Genomic DNA, 23,225 nt, shown 5'->3' with positions numbered 1-23,225 from the left:
CTTACCTGTTTGAAGCTTATGGGCTCTGTATTGTATTAAACATTAACCTGCTCTTCCAAGCCAAACTACTGACTCTCCTGATAATTCTGAGGCTCAGGCAGCCAAAGAAAAGAAGTCTTTGTCAGACAATGTTTCATGAAAATCCCTTCAGCCATTTTCTGTTTCTTTGTGTTTGCTTGGCCCTGGGGTGCAAGCCTGGAGTGCTGCTTGCCCAGCCATTCTCCTGGAAATACAGGCCATCAAAGGCCCCACAAAGGAATGCACACATGTGGTCACACACTATCTCATGCACGTACTCGCACACAAATGCAGCTTCATGCATACATGTGCCCAATCATGCATGTGCCAAATCCACACTGTCACATACATCCAATCACATGTGCATATGCACACAGTATAGGCCTAATCACACACTTGCAAGGAATTGCAGGCCCACAAATTTGTGAGAGCACATGACCATTGTCTTTCTGCACCATATATCCCCATTAATGGTGTACTGTTTCAGACAGCCACAGCCACACACATAACCGGGGATACAGAGGTAAGTAAAATCTCCCATAGGGAATGGCAGTTTATTAGCATACAGGAGATGCGAGTTCTACCTGTGACTTGCTGTACGAGATGGGACAAGTGTCTGTGTCCATGTCTTCTCAAGGCTATTGATCTTAAAATCAGCAGAAGAAGTGCCCTGTGTTTGGTAGTATTACTAAGGTGGGCAACTGGAGCAGCAGCCCAGGGCAATTAATTGGTGAGGGGTGTACAATAGCAGCTGCTGGCCAGGCATTGCTGCTAGCATTGGCAACCTGGCCAGTGTTGGCAACCTGGCTGCTAGCATTGCCAACCTGGCCAGTGCCACCACCCTATGTGCTGCCACTGCTTGGGGCATTAGGCTTAGTGCCCCATGCTTCATTAGGATGTAACAGACTCCTTGAAGTTGTTTATTTGTGGAAAACCACAGAGAGAGAGAGAGAATAAAACCAGCCCCCACCAGAACAGCCTGGAGGAATGTGGAGACCTGCTTTGAAGTTCCTGCTCTGGTGTCCTCTCATATTCCAGGTGAGTGCCCTGACCGCTGGGCTACAGCATCGGGCTTTCTCGCTCTGGCCCAATGAATATACAAAGTGGGATACCTCCAGTAGGAGACCTTGAAGAGAACAGCCAAAAGCTAGACACACACCTAGGCTGTGAGAACCGCAAGTTCACATCCCGGGTCTGAATTGGACACCCACACCTCAAGTGAGTGCCTTTACCGCCTGGCTATTCTGGGATGTGCATGCTTTGCCTGAACCCAAGAGACATTTCCTGGCAAACATTTGTTGGATCTGGTATGTTTCCATTAAACATTTCTATTTTGACAAGCTGGCATCTTTTGCTCCAAATCACATTTGATCGGAAAATCCCCAAACAGCCATGGCCAGGATCAGTCCACAATGACACAAACACTTTTCCATGTGCAGGGCAAGCTCACAAAGCAAATGGGCTCCTTGATGTACATTAAACTGTGAGTACGAGAAAGGAAGTGAATCACAGGCCTTCTGGATTGTCTAAGGTTTTGTTAAATATAAGGAGAGAGAGGGCATTGGGTTCTCATTATGAAACATGCTTATATAGTCCCAGGAAGGAAGGTTTTTTAGGGCAATGTCCACAAAGCCTAACGTGACTGGTGGCCTTTCACAAACCACAATGTCAATATTTTACTATTTTGTGTAAACCCAAGGCTGGTGAAAGTTGCTGCCTTGACAGCCCCCAAGGCTGATGTGCATGCTCTAGATGAAGAGAGGACAAGTGTCTCCAGGCTCCTTTGGGATCGTGCCTTTGTGCTGCTGGGAGACATCAGCTCCAGGGCTGAGAGCACATTGCTCTACTGAGATGGGGTGGCTTCGTGGTGCAGGCACTTGGCCAGTGAGACTTGAACTGAGACCAAACACACACATTTTACACCAGCTTCACCAGGTGGTGATATCTCATGATTAGTGTTGAATTCAAATTGGGGGCATCCCAGAAGTATAAAAAAATCTCTTTAGCTCATAAGCAGTTGCTGGAGCCCTTCAGGCCTCACAAAACACAGCCTTTTCTAGATGAGATGGTCCCACTAATTTAAGCTAAATAGCTTTTAAACTCATTGAAACCTGTGCAGACTTCTGTGTGGATGTTCTTATTATTATTTAAACCTGGATCATTTTCATTTAGTGTCAACCACCTCCTAATCAGTTTAAGCTGAAATACAAGTCTAGTGCCCCATTTAAATGAGCTGCGTTTAGAGTCATTTTGTGCAAGTTTCTCAGGTAGACCCAGCTCTAGGCTCAGCTCCTGTCTCATTTAATCTTTCTGAGACCTCTTGAAGTACAGTGGAAATGTTTCCACTGACTCGAATCGAATTCTGCCTCTGGAGTCTCCTAGATTTCAGTATGTTCTTAGTCACTTCTCTTCTTAATTTGCTTTCTTGTTCCTCCTGCACAGACCATGACCTCAGCCCACTGTCTTTGCCTGATTACTAATTGCCCACCATGTGCTTGACCAAAGAAGCAAGCAGAAGCATACCTCTAGTCTTCTAAATAGATCAAGCCTGTTGCGATGCTTAAGCAGTATCTGACCCAAGTTCCCTCTCCTCACCAACAGAAAAAGGGTGTGTGTGGCTGTGGGAGAAGAATCTCTCTTTGCTTTGTCGAGTTGGCTGTCTGGTATTCGGCTTGCTGATGGGCCGTTTCTCTGCAGTGATGAATAGCTCCGTCACACACACACTAGCCCTATGTTGCAAGACCAAGCAAACCTTTTACTCAACCTGCAGCTCTGAATAAGCCTGTCCTTTCATGTGGATTTCAAAAGGAACGAAGTGTTTACACTGTTCACGCTGACAGGCCAGCAATGCACTTTGAACTAGAAACGGCTTGCCCCTAGAACCAGAAATGACCTGAGCCACACTGAGCCCAAAGTGGCGGGGTGAGCTGAGGCTTAAAGGGAGAAACTCATATGTTTTTCCTTCTTGCTGCACAGGTTAAATCTGCTGAATGCCACAGGGCTGGGAGCTGGCAGGGATATTCTGCAGAGTCTGTTTGTTTTCAGAGGGGAAAAGGTTAAAGCACTGGGGAGGCTGAGTTTTCCTCCTACCCCTGCCAGCGGCAGCACGGTTAGGACTGCCCAGAGCTGTACTTAGGAAAGGTGTGTTCTAATTAATGGGAGTGTGCTGAGCTGCCCCTCAGCTGGAGCTCAGTGCGGGTGTGCGGATACGGTGTGTAGGAGGAGTACACTTCCCTCTGCCAATCCCTGCCTGCTGGAACAAAAGGATTAAAGCAGCCACACATCACCCTAGAGATTATTCCCTGGGAAGAACTTGGAGAACCGTCCCGGCACTTAATTTTGTTCCTATGTAACATCTGTGAGAGCGGCAGCATGAGGAAATCATCGTATTCAGGTGAGCGCAGTGGGGCCTGGCTCTGTGGCTGCTGGGTGTCTCAGACCCACTGGCTCTGCTTGCCCTGTTCTCTCTCTTTCTCTCTCTCTTTCTCTGTGCAAAAAAATAAAAATAAAAGTGTAACACGTAGAAGTCCCTCTGCCTCTGAATCCCCCTGGGCCTATCTTGGACGAGAGCCCTAGTTTTGTTTTTTATAAATTAAAGTCTTTGATCAATGGAGAGAACTTAAAATCCAGGAAGGCAGGTTATGCCAGCCAGCTGGAAATCAGCTTCCCCAGCATGGAGTCTGTCTTACCTGCAAGACACCTGTGTGACAGCCAAGGTTGGGTTGAATGGCAAGGGGGCAGCTTTAAGTGCAGAAGACAGTAATAACAGCACTTCTTAACATGCTGGCTCCATTTGTGTGATAAGTTTGTGCTTCAGGAGAGACTGGGACTCTCTAAAACAAAACAATTGTGGAAATAGTGTGTTGGCTTGAATCGGAGCCCCTAGAGCCTTCCCCACTCCAGCCCCGGCAGTTTTTAAATAACCTCTGCTCCCCCAGCTTTCCTCCAAATCAATGCCTCGCTCCCCATGGGACAGCAGCTGAAAGTCTTGTCCCTGCAGCTGTGGGTGGTCCTGCCAAGGTTACCTTCTGCCTTCTGGAGGGTGAGGCATTAGCGCAGGAGCAGTCTGAAGCCAGAGCTCCGCTCCTCTCCTCTTCCTACCAGCTACAAGAACTGTGGAAGCCTTATGTGCTATGGCTAGATTTTTCTGAAGCAGTTGCTTTACCACTGCCAAGGATGAGTTGCATCTGGCATGGTGGGAGGGGGTGGCTGAACCTGGCACTGCCCTGAAGCTTCCTATCAGGTTCCACCAATGACGTTTTGGGAGAAGCTGTCAGTGCATGGGAGTGAGGATATGACTCCTATGAAATGTCAGGCATTTAACCCACTGACCCACTGTAGCTTGGGTCCTTGCCGGCACCAACCCAGCAGCACGTTTTCCAGGCATACAGCTATGCTCTGCAACTGATTGCTCCTAGCCAGCAGCCTGTGGCTTGAAACAACTTGTGCCAAGTTCTGTTCTCACTTACACCCTTGGTACCCCATTAACTTCAGGGGTGTATGGTGGGGGATGCTACTAATAGCCTGCAGGCAGCGGTATAGACAGTTGTCTTCAGGCCAATCTCTTCCTGGCATCCTGAGTCATCTAATTGAAACCCACGTGGACTACACTCTTCACTGGGTTGTCAGTGCTTTTTGGAATGGCCAAAATATTCTGATTCATTGAAGCCACGTAATGGCCAGTTCAAATCCTGATGACTTCATAAACCACAGAAGCAAGCTGGACTCAGTGCCCTCCCTCCAGAGCTCCCCAGTGGAAATTCTTTTTATTGCCTATTTAGTTTCAGTATCAATAGGGAATGTTTCTATCTGGAGTGTTATGTGTTTAGTCCCAACGCCAAAAAAGTCTCTTATTAATATCAATGAACAGGTCCAAGTTCAAGTATGACTTTGGAGTGGAGGTCCGTGTATGATGAATACACCAGTAGAGGTGTGCATGGTGATTTGAAGCCAGGTCCTTTCCCAGAAGTACTTAGTCAAGATACAATGGCTACCATACATACCAGGAGGGATATCTTTTATCGGAGAGAAAGCAGGGCAAGGGAAATGTGTTTTGTGGGGGGTGTTTTGTGGAACTCTGAAAGTCGGGAGGGATGCTTCAAAGAGTAGCTGCAGGACAAAAAAAAAAGGGGGCAGAGTTGAGGGTAGGAAGAGGGATTGTTAATTCCTTCCTATTTCTTAAAATGACAAACCAGGCCATCAGCTGGTCTAAAGTGAGCTGTCTCCATTGAAGCTATAGCTCATTTACCCTTGCTGAATTGAAGGTCAGGTGCAGTCGAACTGAAGTATGATGGTGCTGCCAATTATAGCTGCACAGGGCTTACAGATACCACATGGATGGGTCCTTGAGGAAAGCACAGATCAAGAGAAAACCATCTAATGGCTATTTGATGAAATCATGCCTTCTCCCTCAACTTCTGGACACCACAGACAGGCTAACCTGTACAGCATACATGAATCCTACCATTAAATATTTTAATTCCATCCCTCAAAGATCCTTGTCACTGACAAATGATCTGAAATTGTGGCTGTCTGCTTTTAAGACCTAATGTCCTGGGTTACCATGTTTGCTTTGTACTGATGTGTGCTAGAGTGAAGCCATGAGTGTGCTAGAGTAACGCAGAGTGCCTTGCATTAATGATATGCATCTCTGATGACGACATCCCATGAGCACAGCTGCAAATAACAATGTTCAAGCTCAACGTTAAGATGAAATGTCATTTGATTAACAATGTTCATCCAGAAGGCACTTGAATTGCATGTGGCCAGCTGCTTTGCGAAAAGATGCATCACTTCTGGACCAGAATGCGGCAACTGTTTCAAATGGGAAGGAAAGAAGGCTATTTTATTTAATGGAAACAAGAAGGAAAGCTAGGGAGGCAGGACATACCAGTAATTGCATGAATTGGAAGCTGGCCAGGACACTGGGGTTAACACCCCCATCCTGCAAGCTGCACTCTGATTTCTTAATTGGTTGGCTGTACATAAAGGGCTTGTCTACACCACATCAATCTCCAGAAGCATCTGAGACCAGGCGCTGGGGATGAATCTGGAGCAGCTTCACTGGCAAACTTCCCACTCTGGAGCGTGTCAGGGGACTCAGGTGGGTGGGATGCACTCAGTCACTGTGGTGCTAACCAGGGCATGCTGCTGCTGTAGTACAGACAAGCCCAAACAGCCCTCATTTGTATGTCTCATCCCAAGAGACCACATTTCCAATAGCATAGCTCCCCAGACTGCTGGGGCCAAGGCCTGGACTCTGCAGGAAGTGTCGCAGAGGGAATTATACAGTATCCCCTACAATTCCCATTGGGTTTCTTAGAGGTCTCCCATCCCAGGACTGGCCAGATCCAACCCTTACTGGCTCACAAGTCTGGCAGTCACCTTGAAAGGCTAAAATGGTTTTCCTGCTACTAAGAATCCTGACTACTCCACAAAGCAGTGATTTTGACACATTAGTACCAGAGCTCATTGACTGTGCAGGTGCTCAGAGTGGGGCTGTTGAGAGGATCAGAGAGATGAGTGGGCAACTGGCTGTAACATCTAAGCTGAAAAGACTGCATCTTTCTGCCAGCACCGCACTGTGGGGTTTGAGCTCCAGCCCTGGGAAGTCAGGTGCAAGCAGGAGAACCACTAATAAATACTCTAAAGCAGTGTGGTTTTCAATGTTTTTTAATTTACAGACCCCAAAACAACTCTGAATGGAGGTGCAAGCCCCTTTGGAAATTTTGGATGGGGGTGCAGAGGTCTTGGAATTTGAGGTGTGGGTACTTTTGGTTGATTATAATCATTTTTCACGTACCCCTTAGACATAGTCTGTGGACCCACAGGGGCTTGCAGACAACAGGTTGAAAACCACTGCTCTAAAGCAGCTTGCATTAAGAAGAAGCGAGCCCATTGCAAACACCATAGGGAGGGCCATCAGGCTCAGATTTAAACTCCTCAGGTTCCAGACTTGCCCCTCTTCCCCTCAATCCTTTACTGTGGATCTAATCCAAAGCCCATCAAGCTCAATGGAAAGATCCCCACGACTTGAATGGGTTTTGGCTCGAGTCCTATACCTGTTGGTAAGGCTCCAAGGCTATCCCCCGCCCTAAACAGGATTTACCTTTTCTGAAGTACTGCAGGCAAAATCATTATACATCTGCTGTGGCTTTTGAGTGCTTGCCATGTAGGTGTGGTTGGGACAGAGAGTTTGCCTTAGATGCTTTCCTTCTTACCAGTAAAGAGACGCTCAGCCCTTTGTGCTTTAGCTTCAGGCATCTGCAGCTCAGCCCTGCAATGCTCTATTCCTGGAATGGACTGGGGCCGGGGGCAGGGAAGTGAAGGAAAAAACCTTTACAAACATCAGAAGGAATCTTACAAGGGAAATCAAAAGCAAGTACCCACTCTGAAGCCAGTTCAAACTCTTTGTGCTTTAAGGTTTTATTTTTTCAGATGCTTGGGGAGAGCAGAGTTGTGAGGAGCTGTTTTAGTTGCCTTGGAATGCTATTTTTTAAATAGATGCTCCCTTTTCTGGTAACTTGCAGAATCATAGAAGGGGGCTGGAAGGGACCTCAGGAGGTCACCCATCCCAACCCTCTGCATCCCCATAAATGCAACCGACAAGCAAGGTGCATGAGACGAGATGCCAGAGTGGCCTTCAGGTTACCTCTAAGCATGGCAAGAATTGTTTCATCAGGGGCTGCATGTAATTTAAGTTTGTGTAAGACATTGAATACGGTCTGAAACGAGTGTCACCCCAGGGACTGTGTGTGATCCCTGGGCTGAGCTGGGAAACAGGAATGGGAGAATTTCCACTAATTCAGGGACTGTCTTTGGGGGTGGTATGTGACACTGTGGGTATCCTACTCTGACACTGGCCTATAGTTGCCGTACAGATAGGGACTGATATTCTGAAGATGCTGAGCAATCTTGGATCAAATCACTGGTAGCTACATGTGTTCAGTGCCTCTGTAAATCACTAAACTACTGTAGTTCCCATCTGCATTGCGCTAGTGGTGTTGTTGAATGCCAAGTGGAAGAACAGAGATTGGACACTAGGATAATTTGTTTTGCTCTGTACAGACTGAGGCTTTCATAACTGCAGTGCTGATAGTTATCTGCAGAAATGTATTTCTCCAGGGGCACAGGATAGCAGGCTTGTACTTGAAGAGCCAGGATTTTCAGAGCTGCCCAGAGCTGAATTTTGAGTCTTCAGGCCCTGCAGTCAGAGTCAGATTTTAAGATGAGTGTATCTGCTTTTTAGGCACCTAAATAAGAACTGCATCCTCAAGAGTCCTGGGTGGCTAATGGTAACTATTTACCACCGCACAGCAACACTACACAGCATCTGAGGCTGTATCCATCCTGTAGCTGAGAGCTATGATTGCAGCACAGGTAGGCAGGCTCCAGCTAGATTTAATTTAGCCATCAATTAATTAACCCAAGAGTGCAATGAAAAGGTGATGGGATGGGCTTCAGTGCCACACCCGGGCCTCTAAGCACCCAGGCTCCCTGGTGTTGGTGTGCTTCTGAAAGCTAATTTGGACAGACCTATTCCTGCTCAAAGGGCTCTTCCCACTGCAGCACTGACATAGGCTGAGATGGCAAGTGGAAGGGACTGTTTGGAACTGAAGTGCACGGGGATTTCGGGGAGGTGGAATGTAATTACCTTAGTTGGAATTTGGCCAGGACATTGGGATTATCAGTCCCACTATTGGATCAAAGGTCATGGGGCTCTGAAGACTCAAGACTGCTGTACTTTTACCCAGGGAAAATCCCTGTTTATTTCAATAGCATTTTGTCTGTATAAAGCAACGAGTGCTGGAAAACGCTGTGTGAATTACTGCTGCTTGGGTTCACTGGCAGAACCAAAACACTGAAAACATATTAAGTCAAACCAAATATTTGTGTTTCATTCTGAGGTTTTTAGTATTCAGCTTTGACAGTTTCTGCAATGAAAACATCATTTCAAAGCAAAACAATCAAAATTGTTTCATTTGGAAAAGGCTGAAAACTGGGTGTTTCCAAAGATGGTTTTTTCCTTTTTTTTTTTGGTGGCCAAAATGATGCTCTGGGTTGAATCATTTTCAGCCCCCTCAAAACTGTGTTTTTTGGGTGAATGTTCACAAAAACAAAGCTCTCAGATCCAGAACGAGGTCTCCAATGACCAGAGGTTGTCATCACCTCTGTCTAGCTGCAGTTACCTACTGCGGGAACTCAGAATTCAGTGCATGCTTCATCACTGCCAGATTAGCAAATTGACATGCTTCATTATTACCACCCATCCCTTCCATTAGGAACTTCAGTGCCTGGAACTGTGACATGCATTCAGGCACATTCATGCCTACCCTGTTATTTTTCAGTAATAGTGCCTTAATAAGGGTCACCTTTGAACACAGAGAGAATGGAATTAGTTAACTGCATACTATGAATATTCTGGATGAGCAGAGCCCTTTTCTGAGTCATTTGATTAAGCTGTGGTGTCTATTTTAGGATTTGTGCTTTGCTTATCACTGGGTGCATCTACATGAGATGCTTACTGCGCTGTAGCCTAATAACACCGCACAGTAGTGTGCTGCTCAAAAACTATGCTAATACACTACTGCACGGTGTTGTTAGTCTACGGCGCAGTAAGCGCCACAAAAAAAACCACGTGCCAGCGCTACTGTACAGTAACTGTAGTTACTGCACATTTAGTTGGAACCTCATTAAGCAAGTACTAAACTAAAGGTGTAGATACACCCACTGTGAATCTGAACACCTAAGAAAACAAAGATACAGTTCTTGTAGTTATCTGCGTTTCGACCTTTGTTCTGCTAAAGGATATCCTACCAGAGAGACCAATTCCTGGGTGGAGCTCCCCTGCAATGTATATGGCTCTTCAGGAGCACTGGTTTCTTATTCTAAGGTTAGGTTACTTAGGAGTGCAGGGGTTTCATACCCTGTTTTTTCACTCCAGGGTTGTTTCTGAGTGATGGACTGCTTACATACTGCTCTAGTAATGTAGGGTGGTTGTTGTATATTTGTACTGTGGTAATACCCAGGACCCTGAGTCAGGGAGTGGACTCTTTTGAGTGGTAGGTATTGTACATACACAGGAAAAAGACTCTCCTTACCCCAAAGAGTGTAAGGGTCAGATTCTGTTCCATCTATTGGGTGCATAAGTGGACTTGTGCAGAATTTATTCCATCTATTAGGTACATAAATAGACTTGAGCAGGTTAGACTAATCCATCCTGCTCAAGTTCCTGAAAAACTGTTAATAGAGAAGATGGATGGGTCCATCCTCCTCACTGTTTTTTGTCACTCAGTCTCCAGGGTCAGCTGACAACATGTTAGTAAAGTAGATGCATTAATAGATTTTCATGACTTGAACGAGGGGTGGGGAGGATAGAATTGTACTTAGGCACTAAGTCCATTTAGACACCTAAGAAGTGGAATAGACTCTGGCCATAAGTGCTTAGCTTTGTGCACTAGTGTCTTGTTGAAGAGGTGCAAACAGGTGCTGTACATGCAATATTGTGGTGGTGTTTTGTGGGGCTGTGGGACCCCGTTCAAGTCATGAAGCTTTTGCTTTCAGAATATACTTTTAAGTTCAGAGATTTAAATGCCTGCAGTGTCCCTGAGTTGGGCCAGTGCTGAATGCTCTGGAAATCCCACCCATAAGCAATTACATAGATTTTGGCCTCATGTCCATGAGGCAGATCACTCAGTTGCTGCTAAGCCCCCGCTGGAGTTCAAGGGTGAAAAATCTCCCACTGGCCTCTGTGGGGCCTGAATTTCATCCCTGGGCTTCACACATTGGTGAAGGAAAGTATTACTACTACAGCAGAGATGGCGAAATAATAATTTTCCTGGCAAAGTGCCTGATGCCTGCCCCAACCAGCTGAACTGCTGGTTAGAGAATAACTCACTTGGATTATGAGTATATTTTTTTTCCACTTCATTGTTTATATTAGAGGCAGAACTTACCCTGCTGGGTGATTATGTTAATTACAGCTTTAATAAATGATACCCTAAGCTCTTCCTCCTTGATCTGGGCTTTCCTGGGTTGAGCCCTAGAATCAGTCACTGAATCCTAGAATAGAAAAGTAAGGCTGGAAGAGACCCGAGGGAGTCATCTAGTCCAACCCTCTGCTCAAGGCAGGAGCACCCCTGCTTAACCCGCTCTTAAAACCTTCAGGAATAAACTCTCACACAAAGCTATCGGGCATAATGCCTGAAAAATCAGGAACACCCTTAAACTTGTCCCAGGTATAGCAGAGGGATAAGAGCACAGCCAATGTCCTGCTGCTGCAAGGACAGGAAGTCATTTATTAATATACACTGAGAGATGAAAGGAAGAGCTTAAAGCAGCTTGAAATTTCAAGCACACAACACACTTCCCTCTTCTCTGCCCATGACACCTCAGTGAGGACAACTAAGGACACGATCTGGCTCTAGCCCCCCCCCACAGTTAGAATATGCAACTCTTTCTTGGATCTACATGCACTTGGCCATTCCCAAAAACTCCATTTTTGCAGACGTGTAGCTTTTCTTCTTGTCTGGTTCTCTCTTCTCATGGTTCCTTTCTCTTTATTCAGGGTGAAGGAAGAACCCCATTCAAACCACAGACTCCACTGACACTGGCTTGTTCAATAGCAACTACCCCAGTGCCCATAAAACTCCCGCTACCCGGTGGGATTCCAGAGTGTAGCAGCCCTAAAGACCCAGTATGGTTGTTCAGGGAAAATAATGTCATAAGCTGTGACAGGGACTTTTTTTTTAAGTCTCTCAATGCTTGGAGGGGTATCAGAGTTTCTTTCCTGTCCTAATTGTTTAAGGATAATATTAGGACCAAGATGCCCCATGCAGCATCAGGGGTCCATTGAGGTAGGCACTGCGTCAACATGCAGTAAATGGTCTCTGTCCCAAAGAATGTACAGTCCAAATCTTAACTTTGTTCTGTCCTCCTACCAATGTGGCTGATGTTACAGAGCAGTGGTTCTCAACCTTGTTAGACTCAAGGCACCCCTCAGAATATATCAGCTTTTAGCTTTCACTTGGTTTTTGGCTATGGAAAAATAATAGAGCAATTCAACTGCAAAGAAGTCAGACTAGACCACAACAGTCAGAATGTTTTCGATGCTGTGGATTCCTAGTTGAAATTTCTGGGTTTATTTTGTGAATCATATGTAAGTCTTTGCATACCTAACAGTACTAATATTTCACAGTTCCCTTAAAAGGATCTCACGACCCCCTGGTTGAGAATCGCTGTTATAGAGGGCATCTGGACAGTTTTGTTAAGAATAAGTCAGTTTTATTGAAGTTATGGAAAGAGAAAAGCACGGGCAATGCCAGGAGCTTGTCTTCTCTTATGCTGTAATGAGAGGACGGTTGTTACAAAGACAAGGGGCTTTGTACTTTAGCTTCAGGGCGCTGGAAACAGCCTCTGTGACTTGCTTTGCCCAGTCACATGGAGCAAGGAGACCAGAATTCACATCAATGAGAGAGCTCATAATATCAAAGGTCAGCCCCCTGTCCAAGCCTGAAATCCCCAAAACAAAAGGGAAAACAAATAGGATCCAGTTCCCGCCAGGAAAACACTTGCTCATTGTTTTAGGCAACTGCATCTCCGAATAGGCTGTACTGCGAAGTCACATTTTCCAGCCCATAAACAAAAGCCACGGGGTCCTGCCATGTTTGATCATTCTGCCTGGTGACGGTTTTTAGCAAATTCAAACACATGCTCACTTCCCCTCCTGCTGCACCCTTGACTTTGAGCTTTGACCTTCAGCATTGGTGTTGCTGTCAGTATTATTAGATGTATGATAGTCACTTCAAGGGATCCCCCCAGTCATCACTGGGGCTTCGAGGTGCCAAACAAACAGAGTGAGAGAAGTCCAGCACCACCAAGCGTACAGATGAATAGACGGGACAGACATTGGGTAGGAAAGGAACCAAAGGCGACAAGAGGAGATGTGACTAGCCCATGGCCACACAGCAGGTCATTGGCAAAGCCAGGGACTGAGGCTACATCCTTTCCCAGTAGACCATGCTGCATTTCCAGTTGGCATTTCATGACATGATCCATTAAAAAACCCTTAAAATTGAAACAAAAACAAATATTTCAGTCACATTTGAATTGAAAAGGAAGAACAGACGTGCTTCTTATCCATGTTCTCCAGCTGGCAGTATTCCCGGAGAGCCACAGCCAGAGTCTGAGTGCCAGCCCACCCTGAGCTGTGGACATTTTCAGAGAGGTTCACTGTCTTCTCATCCAAGAAGGCTGTTGTGTGTCCTGCTGTGTATTAGCACTGTACATTGCAAAGGCACTGCCACATGCCTGGACTGGTTGTGTTGCCATGTGATACTAGAAAAGGTGTCCTGCAAACAGCTCAGAAAGGCATGCTGCTGTATCATTGGCCATAGCATCCTTGCAAGGGTTCTGGCACTGCTTCTCCCAAGACCCAAATGCAGGGGTGAGATGCTTCAGTGGACCCCATACAGCTGTTGCAGTAGTGGCATTATTTACTTGGCAATGTTGGCAGGCTATACTGCTGCTGCACGAGTAGGCCCTGTGGCTGTGATGTTGGCATGGCATGCTTCCTAGGCATCAGAATGGCAAGCTGGCAGTGCACACTGCTATCATAGTGATATGGCACAAGATGGTGTCATCATTGCTGTAGGCTGGTGCAAAATGGGTGATGTACCTCACTAAAGCAGTATCATGGTATGCTGGCAACTGTGCTATCAGCAGGGCATGTTTTTTTTGGCACCCGCTTCGCTTGCATCCCATGGAAAAGTTCTGCCGTAGCTAATATGATGTCCTGCCACCTTTCAGAAACCAGCCCAAAGAGAACCCCAGCCCAGCAGTAAGTTACAGCATGATGTGCAAAACCAGGCCACCTTGCAAGGAGTCAAGTAAGGAACAACAGCAGGAAAAAACATGCAGCTCAGGAGGCTGCCTCAAGTGATTAATCCCTCTGGTGTAGAAGTCTCTCTGGGCCTGGGCCCACCCCCACCTTGCCTGCCCTTCATGAACCAAGCAAGAAACACTGTGTGGAACAAGGAAATGCAGCTTCAGATCATAACTCCCTGATGAGCTAATGGCAGGCCTGGGACAGGGAAATGGAAACAAGCAAACATCCGTGTCTTGTCCTCACTTCTTTCTGCTGCCTTTCACCGTGCCTGGTCTTGCCTGAGTGCCAGCCAGCCTAGTTTGTGAGTTTGCACACACAGTGACACTCACAGACCCAACTCTGTTCCCCTTGAGCTCATTTGCAAGATCCCATGGATCTCAGCTGGAATAGGTTGGGACTTGGTATGCTCAGCCTGATCACTGCTTGCAGTCACCAATTACCCCATCAGCAAGGAGAGCTGTTGGCTACAATAGAGTAAAATGGTGGCTTCTGCCCGAGCCTAATCTTCCCCCTGCCAAAAGTCAAGAGACATTTATTTTTGCAGGGGATCCAGAGATGGCACAGAGTTTGTGGAGCTGGAGAGAACTTTGCTCCTCTGGGCAAGAGGAAAGTGTGACCTCCCTCCAATGCTTTCTTTAATGCAGTGGCTTTTCCTGTTGGTGAGCTCCTCCGTGGTGTTCATTAGACCGCAGATTCAGTTCAGTCATGGAGAAGGCGTTCATATCACTCAGCCAACCAAGCGTAGCAGAGAAACCATGGATTGATTGACTGGACATGTGAACCTGAACTCCTTTCTCTCATATGGGGGGAGAAGGGGGATCTCTACCCTATTTCCAAAGCTTGTTGGCATCAGGGAAGCCTGTGCTGCTGCCTCTGCTCTGAATAAACAGATTTCAGTCTCTGTGGCTACTGGTCTGACACCTTTCACTATCAGTAAATTCACTTTAAGAAAACAATAGGGTTTTTTCCTGCCTGCCAATCCCAGGAAGAGCAGTCAGGACTCCTGCACACATACACTCCCCAGGAATGCGGACTTCTAATACAGTACGGTGAAGAAATCTGAGACTAAAAGCTGCAGTGCAGTCAGAGAGAGAGCAGAGTCACTGGTGAGTCAACACTTTCCCACAGTGGCAGGGGAGACTTCGTAATGACAAAGAGGACCTGGGGACAGGAATTCATCACAGCCTGGGAATCTGCTTCCCGCTGTGTAACACATCATCCAGGCCACGGCAGTGTTCGGGAAAGGCCATTCCTGCAGCTCCTGGTAGAAGCTGTACTTCTGTGCAAGAGGGAGAATCGCAGCTTGGGTTCACACTGTACAATTCGAAAGCATCTTTCGTCCCTTGAATGACTTCATCAGTTGCGTTACATGGGTGCAGCGAAAGGCAGCCAGTGCCGGGGAGGAGGCAGCACCTACTTGCCCTCCCTTATGAAAAGTCTGAGGCCGTACCGGGGAGACAGGAGCTTGTTTCCAAGTTCTTGTTCAAAGGACCCTCTCTCTGAAACCCCGCGTAGCTGGCTCAGCAGTCTGATGGGCTGAGACAGTGCAGCTCTAAACCAGGGCAGCACATTCAGGGCACGCCAGGCGTTTCCATCCTTGTGTTCAGAGCGTGAAGCCACCTCTTCTTCCACAGGCACAGGGTTAAAGTGAAGGAGCTTGTTGCCTGCCAGCTAGGTGCGGTGCTGTGTGTGCTTTAAGAAGCTAAGCTGGAACCAAGGAAAGAAAGGCCTTTGTTTCCAGGGTTATTCATTATTTCTTTATTTACAGGAAATATTTTCTGGGACTCAGAGTTTGTTTAGAAAAAGAGGCTTAGAGGGAAGACAGTAAATAATCGTGATGGAAGTGAGACAGCTCAAAAAAGACCATAATCCTCACGGGGAGAGTACTGATGCTTCAGGGACTGAGGGACTAGCAGAGACTTTGGCCCTGATTCCTGACCAGAAAGAAGGAGCGCATCGAGTGAACATCTAATGGCCAGATTTTCCAAGGAGTCTGCTTCCCTGAATTAAGTGCTCAGCTCGCAGTGGCTCACGTGGAGATCCAGTGGATCTAAGCCCACCTCAGCTGGCATGGAGACACTCATGAACTTCAGCACTCATTATCCTCTCAGCACCGGGGGATACCCTCTCTTAGCAGCCTGTTGAAGTGGGACAGGAGAAAGTGCTGGGGAAGGCCTAATGGATCCAGCGGGAAGCCAAGCTGGACTCTGCAGTAACCCATGGGTGCTGCCCCAGGGTGTCGTTTGCCTTACCTCTGATGTGAGCAAGGGGAGTGGGGTCCAACCTGTCTGTTATATAATGGATAGAATAGCAAAAGAATTGAGTACAAGATGCCCTCAGCAATTACTGCCAAGAACTGGTGCTGAATGATTCAAGGGCTAAGTTGTAAGTGCCTGAACATGTACAAATTAGAGTTGTTAAGAAAAATAACAACTCTTTCAGACCCTGCACATGGGAGAACATAGGGTGGAATTTGTTCCACTCCATTTAGCACTGATGAAAAGCCCTGAACTGACAGGTCTTGGGGTGAGAGTCATCGGTTTAACCACAGAACATGTACCTGGATCAGCAGCGAGCTCCTCTGCCAGCCCCAGAAGGGTCACCTCTACTGGTTCAGAAGCTGGTGCTAACAATGGGAGCAACCAGTGGCAGCTGGAACTACTAGAAGTTTTCTGATGGAAAGTACTAGGGTGTTGAAAGCCAAATATTTGCAGAAATGTGTCAATTTTGGCCAAGTCATGTTTCAGAAAGAAGTATTTTGACACGATCAAAACATGCAGGTTCAATTCTTTGTTCTGAGACCTTTCTTTTCATTCTCTCAGTTTTTTATTCTATGCCATAACATTGGAAAAAAATTAGGAAGAAACATTTCAGTTAACACAAAGGGATTCTTTTCCCCCCCTGAATTTTAATTCATGCAAAAATGTTAAGTTTTTTGGTTTTGTTCCATTTCAGAATATCTGGTTCCCATTAAGCTCTGATGGCAACTGAGTTCTACCCTGAGCTCTTGTTTCTTGGTTGTAATACAGCAGTCCTTATGTTTCACACAGATGCTGGGTGTGTGCTGAGATTTGTCAATGCTCAGACAGGCTGGAATACTGTTATCACTTGTAGCTTGTTAAACTGCTCTCTCTCCTTCTGTCATTCAGCCAAGTCTATATCTGTGAACACTTCCTCTGGACTAATGAAAACTAATTGTTTAGCGCATAAACCTTACATGGATGATCAAGAGTGGTTGGCTGGGTAACTCCATTTCTTCAATGCTGGGAGATGCTGCTGGTGCAGTTTGGTTGCAATGGGATGTCATGGTTTGGGTGGTCTTTCCCATCTAAATTGGCAGCTGCAATACAGGGCTGTGATTTATTTCCTGGAGGGGATTTTGGGTGGATAAACCTCCTGACGGTGATGTAAAATAAGCTGACAGGCGATTTCTGCAGTTAATATTGTGAACTATGAGCTCATTCATAGCTGCTTTGATCCATCTGTCTAGCAAGGTTTCTAGCATTCCTAACTTGGCATAACTGGTATGTATTCCTCCTAGCACTCCAGCCTATTTCACATGCCATTTGTTACCTGGGCAATCAGCATGAGGAAATGACATGCCATAGAAAGAGAGATCACATATATGCAGACATGTGTCTCACAGCTGACAGGTTCATCATGTCCACAGACAAGATTTACATTTCAAAGCATTAACTGTAGCACTGCTCAACAAGGTGATGTTGCCAGCTCTTATTATAGTATTGTGAGTCTCACGATATGCAGTGTTTTTATTAAAGCCCCAGCTCCCTGATTCATGTGACTGCATAACTGTCTCAGTTGGGAGATGTGACCTGAGCAGAATGTAAAAGGTCAAAAAATGGCTAATAAAAAATGTATTCATTTAAAAAATGCTACCTTGGAGTTGTAGCTTGGGAGCATGGTGCACCAGCAGAGCCAGGAGAGTTGCAGGGCCGAAGAAATAGCAGAGGGGCTGCAAATCGGGTGAAGGGAGGAGCACGAGGAAGCTAATGGAGCACATTCCTGTGCTTTTGACCCCAGTCACTTGCTCCCCTGGACGTTTTGCTGGCCAACAGACTTTCACAAAAGAAATTGCTTTACCAATTGAGTGAGTTCCTTCCTGAATGCCCCAGTGGCAGAGGTGTGAGCCATAGCACATTGCTCTCCACCATTAGGGTTGCACAGATTTGATTTACAGGCATGTTCAGCATTTCTTCAGCTCCCTCTGCACATCTGCTATGCATGAAGAGGGACCAGCAGGGAAAGGAAAGGCTGAATATGCTCAACTCTGGGAGAGCTGCTCCTCTATGGAACCCTGTTAAGAGCAGGGGAAGTCAGGAAGATAGCAAAGACTCATCAGGTCTTCAAAGAAACAAGGGCTGGAATGAATTTAAACAGCCACTATTTTTACTGGGGACATAGTGCAAGGAATGGAATGAGAGATGTGATAACACTTCAGGAAAGCAATATATATTGGTAACTATCACTACACTTTTAGTTTTCTTTCTTGTTGGAAGAAGGAAAGTTAAAAATAGCTTGGCCGCACTGTTTGGCTAATCCAAGGGTTTTATTGCAATGAATTCTGCTTTGAGAGCAAACCTTGCAGCAATATCACATAGCTGAGCAACTAACTCCATCTTTCATTTACTGCATAATGGCCCATTGCTTTGCCCTAAGAGCTGTCTTGATATAATCACGGTATACATGACACAAGCTGCATTTTGTAGTTGTTATGGAAATTCCACATCTGGACACAGGGGGCAGTAAGATTAATTTGGGATGGACTTTTTAAAAACGTTTTAGCTGGGCAGAGACTAACAGAAGTGAGCAGCAGCAACAAAGGAAAGCAAAGCTTCTCTTGAAGAGAGTCAGGGAAAGCCAGAAGAGGTTCATTTATCACTTTTTAAAGATCTATTCAGTGCAGTTGTGCAGCAAAGTGAAGTTACTGTCAGGAGGGTAAACAGAACTAGGGTTCTGGCTCTTCATTTTGGGAGTGTGATGTGTGGGGCTGTGTTGTGATCCCCAGCTTGCACATCAGAGTGGAGAGGATTTGGTTTTCACCATGCTTTTGAGCTTTGCTTTTTGGTTACTACATGGGGCCAGGGAGGATTTTTTCCCCCTCTTGATGCTACAGGAGTCAGGGTTTGGTTTTAGTTTTTCCACCTTCCTCAGAAGCCCTGGGTGTTAGCTGCAGACAAAGCCAGAGATTTTGACTCAGGTGTGCTAATGCTCCTGCGGGGACTAAAAAACCCAAAGGTTCTTGACTAGAGAGTCTTCATCTTCTGCTTAGAGGCAGACCAATTGCCACATTTAAGATCAGGAAAGAATTTTTTCTTATGGTCAGATTGGCATGGACTGTAAGGGGTTTTGCTTTCGTCTGTAGCAGAAGGTATGGCCCTCTTCCTTGGATTTCTCAAGTGTACTACTGCTGTCCTTGAAGCAGCAGGGCAGTGCCTATGCCCTAATGCCTCTACTTTATCTGGACGGTTTGGGTGTTCTTGGTGGTTTGGGGCATTGTTAGTGGTAGTTGTCTGAGAGGGTTGTTTGTGCAGTTTTAGTAAGAGATGATCCTGACTGGAGCAGGGGGTTGGACAAGGTTGACCTCTCAAGGACATTTCTAGCCCTTCTCTTCTATGATACTCCAATTCTAGAAACAGCATGAGGGGACAAGAAATGGCATCCCAGCGGCTGACTCCCATTCTGCTCTGGAGGGGAGTGAAGCAGGGCTCCTTTGTATGGAGTTTGGGCCTTTTCAGCAGTATTTTCATGTTTAGTATCTTTTCTTATTCCAGCTTCTGTCCTCCTCTTCCCCACAAACTATGGACTACAAAGGTCACAGATGCTGGAACCTTTGGTTTACCCATCGCCTTTCTTTCCCCTCTTGGAATATAGTTAAGGGGACTGTATTATAAAACCTTCTTGTGGAAGGTGAAACCTGCCGTGTTGGGTTTGCTTGTGTTTCTCTCTAGTCTAATGCCTGCCTGTCATGGTGATATCTGAGAAGGATACCTGTCTGGTTTACAAGAACTTATTCATCATAGAGTCACTCAATTTTCCCAGGTGATCTCAACAAAACTGATTTGGTAAAAGCAATAGGGATTCGTTGGGGATGCTGCTCAGTCTGGGATGTCTCAGCACCAGAACAGTGTCAGGGCCTCGATGAATGGATGGACTTCCTGATCCTGCTTCAAGGGGAAAGGAAAGGTAAGCAAATTAACAGCCAACCGAGGATTCAAAACGGAGGAAGCAAGCTGGCTTCTCATTCTGGAGGCCTGAGGACTGGGTCCGGCAGTCAACAACTGAAGTTAACAGAGGAGAGGAAACAGGCCACCCACCCTGATGCTGGCTCCATTGGGTCTGAAGGATAGATACAGAATACGTATGTGGGGTGGAGATGCAGAAGCTCTTCGGATACCTTTGAGTTTCACACTACCAGCAGTGTGTCTTGGGTCCCTGCTGATACTGGCTGATTTGTCACCACCGTGGAAACATAGTGCTCAGGTCTCTTCTATGGGATGGGCTCTTCATCCTAATACTTGAAAGATAGAGGGGCAAATGCAAAGAAAGGCACCGAGAAGGGTTTTAAAGTGCCAAGGCACCACTCCCTCTGCAATCCGGGTGTGTTTTGGAGCTTCCGGCAGCCCCTCGTCTGCATTCGTCAACTGCCTAAATATCTTCAAAAATCTGCCCCCAAAACAGGAAGCATGAGGAGAATAAAAATAGCATGAAGAGCAAAATTGCCGTTCCAGAGAGGTTCATCTCCATTCTGGTACCCTGCCCGGGACATTCAGAGGGCTGCTGGGATGAGGAGAGCATGCCCTGGGCCTGGTGGGTCAGCCACGTGGGAGAACTTTGCCCTTTTGCTCTGTGTTGGACAGCGAGTCGTCATTTCCAATCCTTTGGGTCCCTTGACTTTTTTAAGGCTGCTGCATCTTTGTTCTTCATGCAGTAAAGACGATGCAAGGAAACTGGAAAGTCACATTTTGAGGCCCAACAAACCTTGCTTGCTACATATACATAAACTCCTGAGGCCACGTTACAAACACACCGGTGGCTTCCAGCAGCTTCCCTGGCATAAAACACAGTGAGCACCACTTGAGAACTCTCAAACTATTTAAAGCATCGGTACTGTATTTTCTACTGGGTAGAAAGGCAAATTTCTTCTGCCCCACAGCTGTCAGGGCTGATCTGTATCTCAGCTGGAGTGCTGCAGCAGTGGTCTCCCCTGGGCTGTTAGGTGCACAAGGAGAGCGTGTAGTTGGAGTCCAGGACTGCAGTACTCCAGTGGGGCTGAGGGAACCAAGGGTGGGCAAGAAGACTAGATTAGCTGGCTAGTTTGCACTGCTTCCTCTCCACACTGGAGTAGTCCCTTCCCCCAAAGCTGAGCCTGGCTTTGTTTTGTTTCCTCAAGGAGATGTCAGGAAGATGAAAGTCAGCAACAGAGACCTTGATTTCTCTTCCTGAGGCATGGGGCTGCTCTTGGCAAAGCAGAGCTTCAGGAGCATCACTATTCAGCCCTTCCTTACCAATGCCACCAACAGCCTGGCAATGAGATGAGATGAATTTGCTCCTTAATGGACACCATCCTTAGGTTAGATGAAGCAAATCAAAGATGTGGGGCACTGAGGCTGACAGCTCACCTTGCTGAGGTCTTCACTGGTCAAGTTATAACTGGCTGAATGGTTTAAGTGCCTCCAGGTGCAGTTGAGTATCCTGCATATTGGCCATTATGTACCAGATACTGACTGTAATAGGCCATTACTGCCACTGTAGCATGTCTGAAGTTACTCAGCACATGGGCAAAGTTGTAATTCTGCTTAGTTTTGCAGGAAACTAGGTGCAGAGATGCAGGAAAGGTTCAACAAGCTCTTGGGAGAACCCAAGGAGTCTAAGAAGCCTACAAATCAGTTGCATTTCATCCTGATTTGGTTGCAAACATTTTTCACCATTTCCATACTCAAAAAAACCTCTGAAATTCTGGACCCAACCCAGCTGTCTGGGAAGCCAAGGGAACTTTTTGTGCTGAATGTAATGGGGTTTGATTGAGGACTCTTGGCAAGGTCTAATCCCAACCCCACTGGTTTCAGTGGGCTTTAGTTCAGGTCCTGAGATACTTAGGCAAAAGGAACTTATCTTCAGCTGAGCCAGGAAGCTAGAATTCCTCCTCCTCACCTGTTAGCCTACTCTTTCTTTCGTCAAGGCCCAAGGTTGGCAGTCTTTTTCTTCTTCTTTCCTTCTTCTTTGAATAGTCTCCTGATTCAGAAAAATCTCTTGGCCCCTCTAAAAACAAAGGGGCACCTGGGTTTTTGGGCCTCCCTCCTCCTTTCACCAACATAACCCAGGAGTTGCGGGGAGGTTGTCTTTTGTGCTAGAGAATGGAGGGTTTCTGTCACGTGTTGTTGCACTGCTGAGAGCGGACTGGGGAATTAAGCTGCCCGTGACTCCTGCTCATCCCAGTGCTTCACAGAGACTGGGATCAGTGTCCATTTTGGCCCCTCTCAGCCTGGTTCATGAGAAAACAGCGGATGGACAGGCAGTTTAAGGGATGACGCATTCACAGGTCAAAAAACAGCTGGGAGATTAACCTCTAGGTCAATAGCAGCCCTGGCAGTGTCCCTCTGAGCAGCCTGAAAGCCTCAAAGCTCTGCTGCCTAGATTATAGGCCCAATACAGATTTTGATCAAACAGGGCCCAGTGTCTCCAGGCACTGAATACCCTTTGCTGTCCCACACCATCAGGAGCCACTCAGCCCCAAGCAGGATTATGGCCTTTATCTCAACCTTTTCTCATTTTTTCTTCTTCCACTTTTTTACTCTGCATATTGGTGTCAGAAGGTAACGAGCCTGGGACCCAGGGAGATGGGAGGCCTGAGTTTGAACACAGACAAAGCATTGCCTGGCCCCTAGACTTTGGCCCTGCCCCATGAGCAGGAGGGATGTAGCTGTTTTCTGGTGTCCTGGTGATGGATCCCAGGGGTGCATTTGCTGAGGTCTTACAGGCTTCTTCTCACCCCCATCACACATGAAGTTCCAGCTTTACCACTGGCTGGAACAACAACTTCCCACTTCTGTGACACCTTCCAACCCCTTCCCAAGTATCAACGAGCAGAGCCTCACAAATTGCATTATTTATTTATTAGATGTCTATGCCACCCTTCCTGCCAAGAGCTTGAGGATCCTTACAGAAGACAACAGAAGAGTTTATAAAATGAGAACGAGGGAGCACAACAAAACCAACGAGACAGAACAGGATAAACAGAACAACTTATAAAAGCCAACAGAGTATTAACTAAACTAAACTATATAGGAAGCACCTCACCCCT

General features: G+C 46.5%; 1 protein-coding gene across 1 annotated transcript in view; it reads left to right on the top strand.

Annotated features, from left to right (window-relative positions):
• The first annotated feature begins 3,031 nt into the window (after positions 1–3,031).
• The window catches only part of SEPT9 (septin 9), a 238,179-nt gene continuing 217,985 nt past the window's right edge, over positions 3,032–23,225 (top strand). Inside the window, exon 1 of the mRNA XM_006018333.3 lies at positions 3,032–3,412. Coding sequence (XP_006018395.1) covers positions 3,391–3,412 — 22 coding nt within the window. The 5' untranslated portion in view covers positions 3,032–3,390. The remainder of the gene's footprint in view (positions 3,413–23,225) is intronic.

The sequence above is a fragment of the Alligator sinensis genome, unplaced genomic scaffold (genome assembly GCF_000455745.1).
Source record: "Alligator sinensis unplaced genomic scaffold, ASM45574v1 scaffold400_1, whole genome shotgun sequence".
Lineage (NCBI taxonomy): Eukaryota > Metazoa > Chordata > Crocodylia > Alligatoridae > Alligator > Alligator sinensis.
The sequence above is the reverse complement of the archived record's forward strand: the minus strand, read 5'-3'. Positions and strand labels throughout refer to the sequence as shown.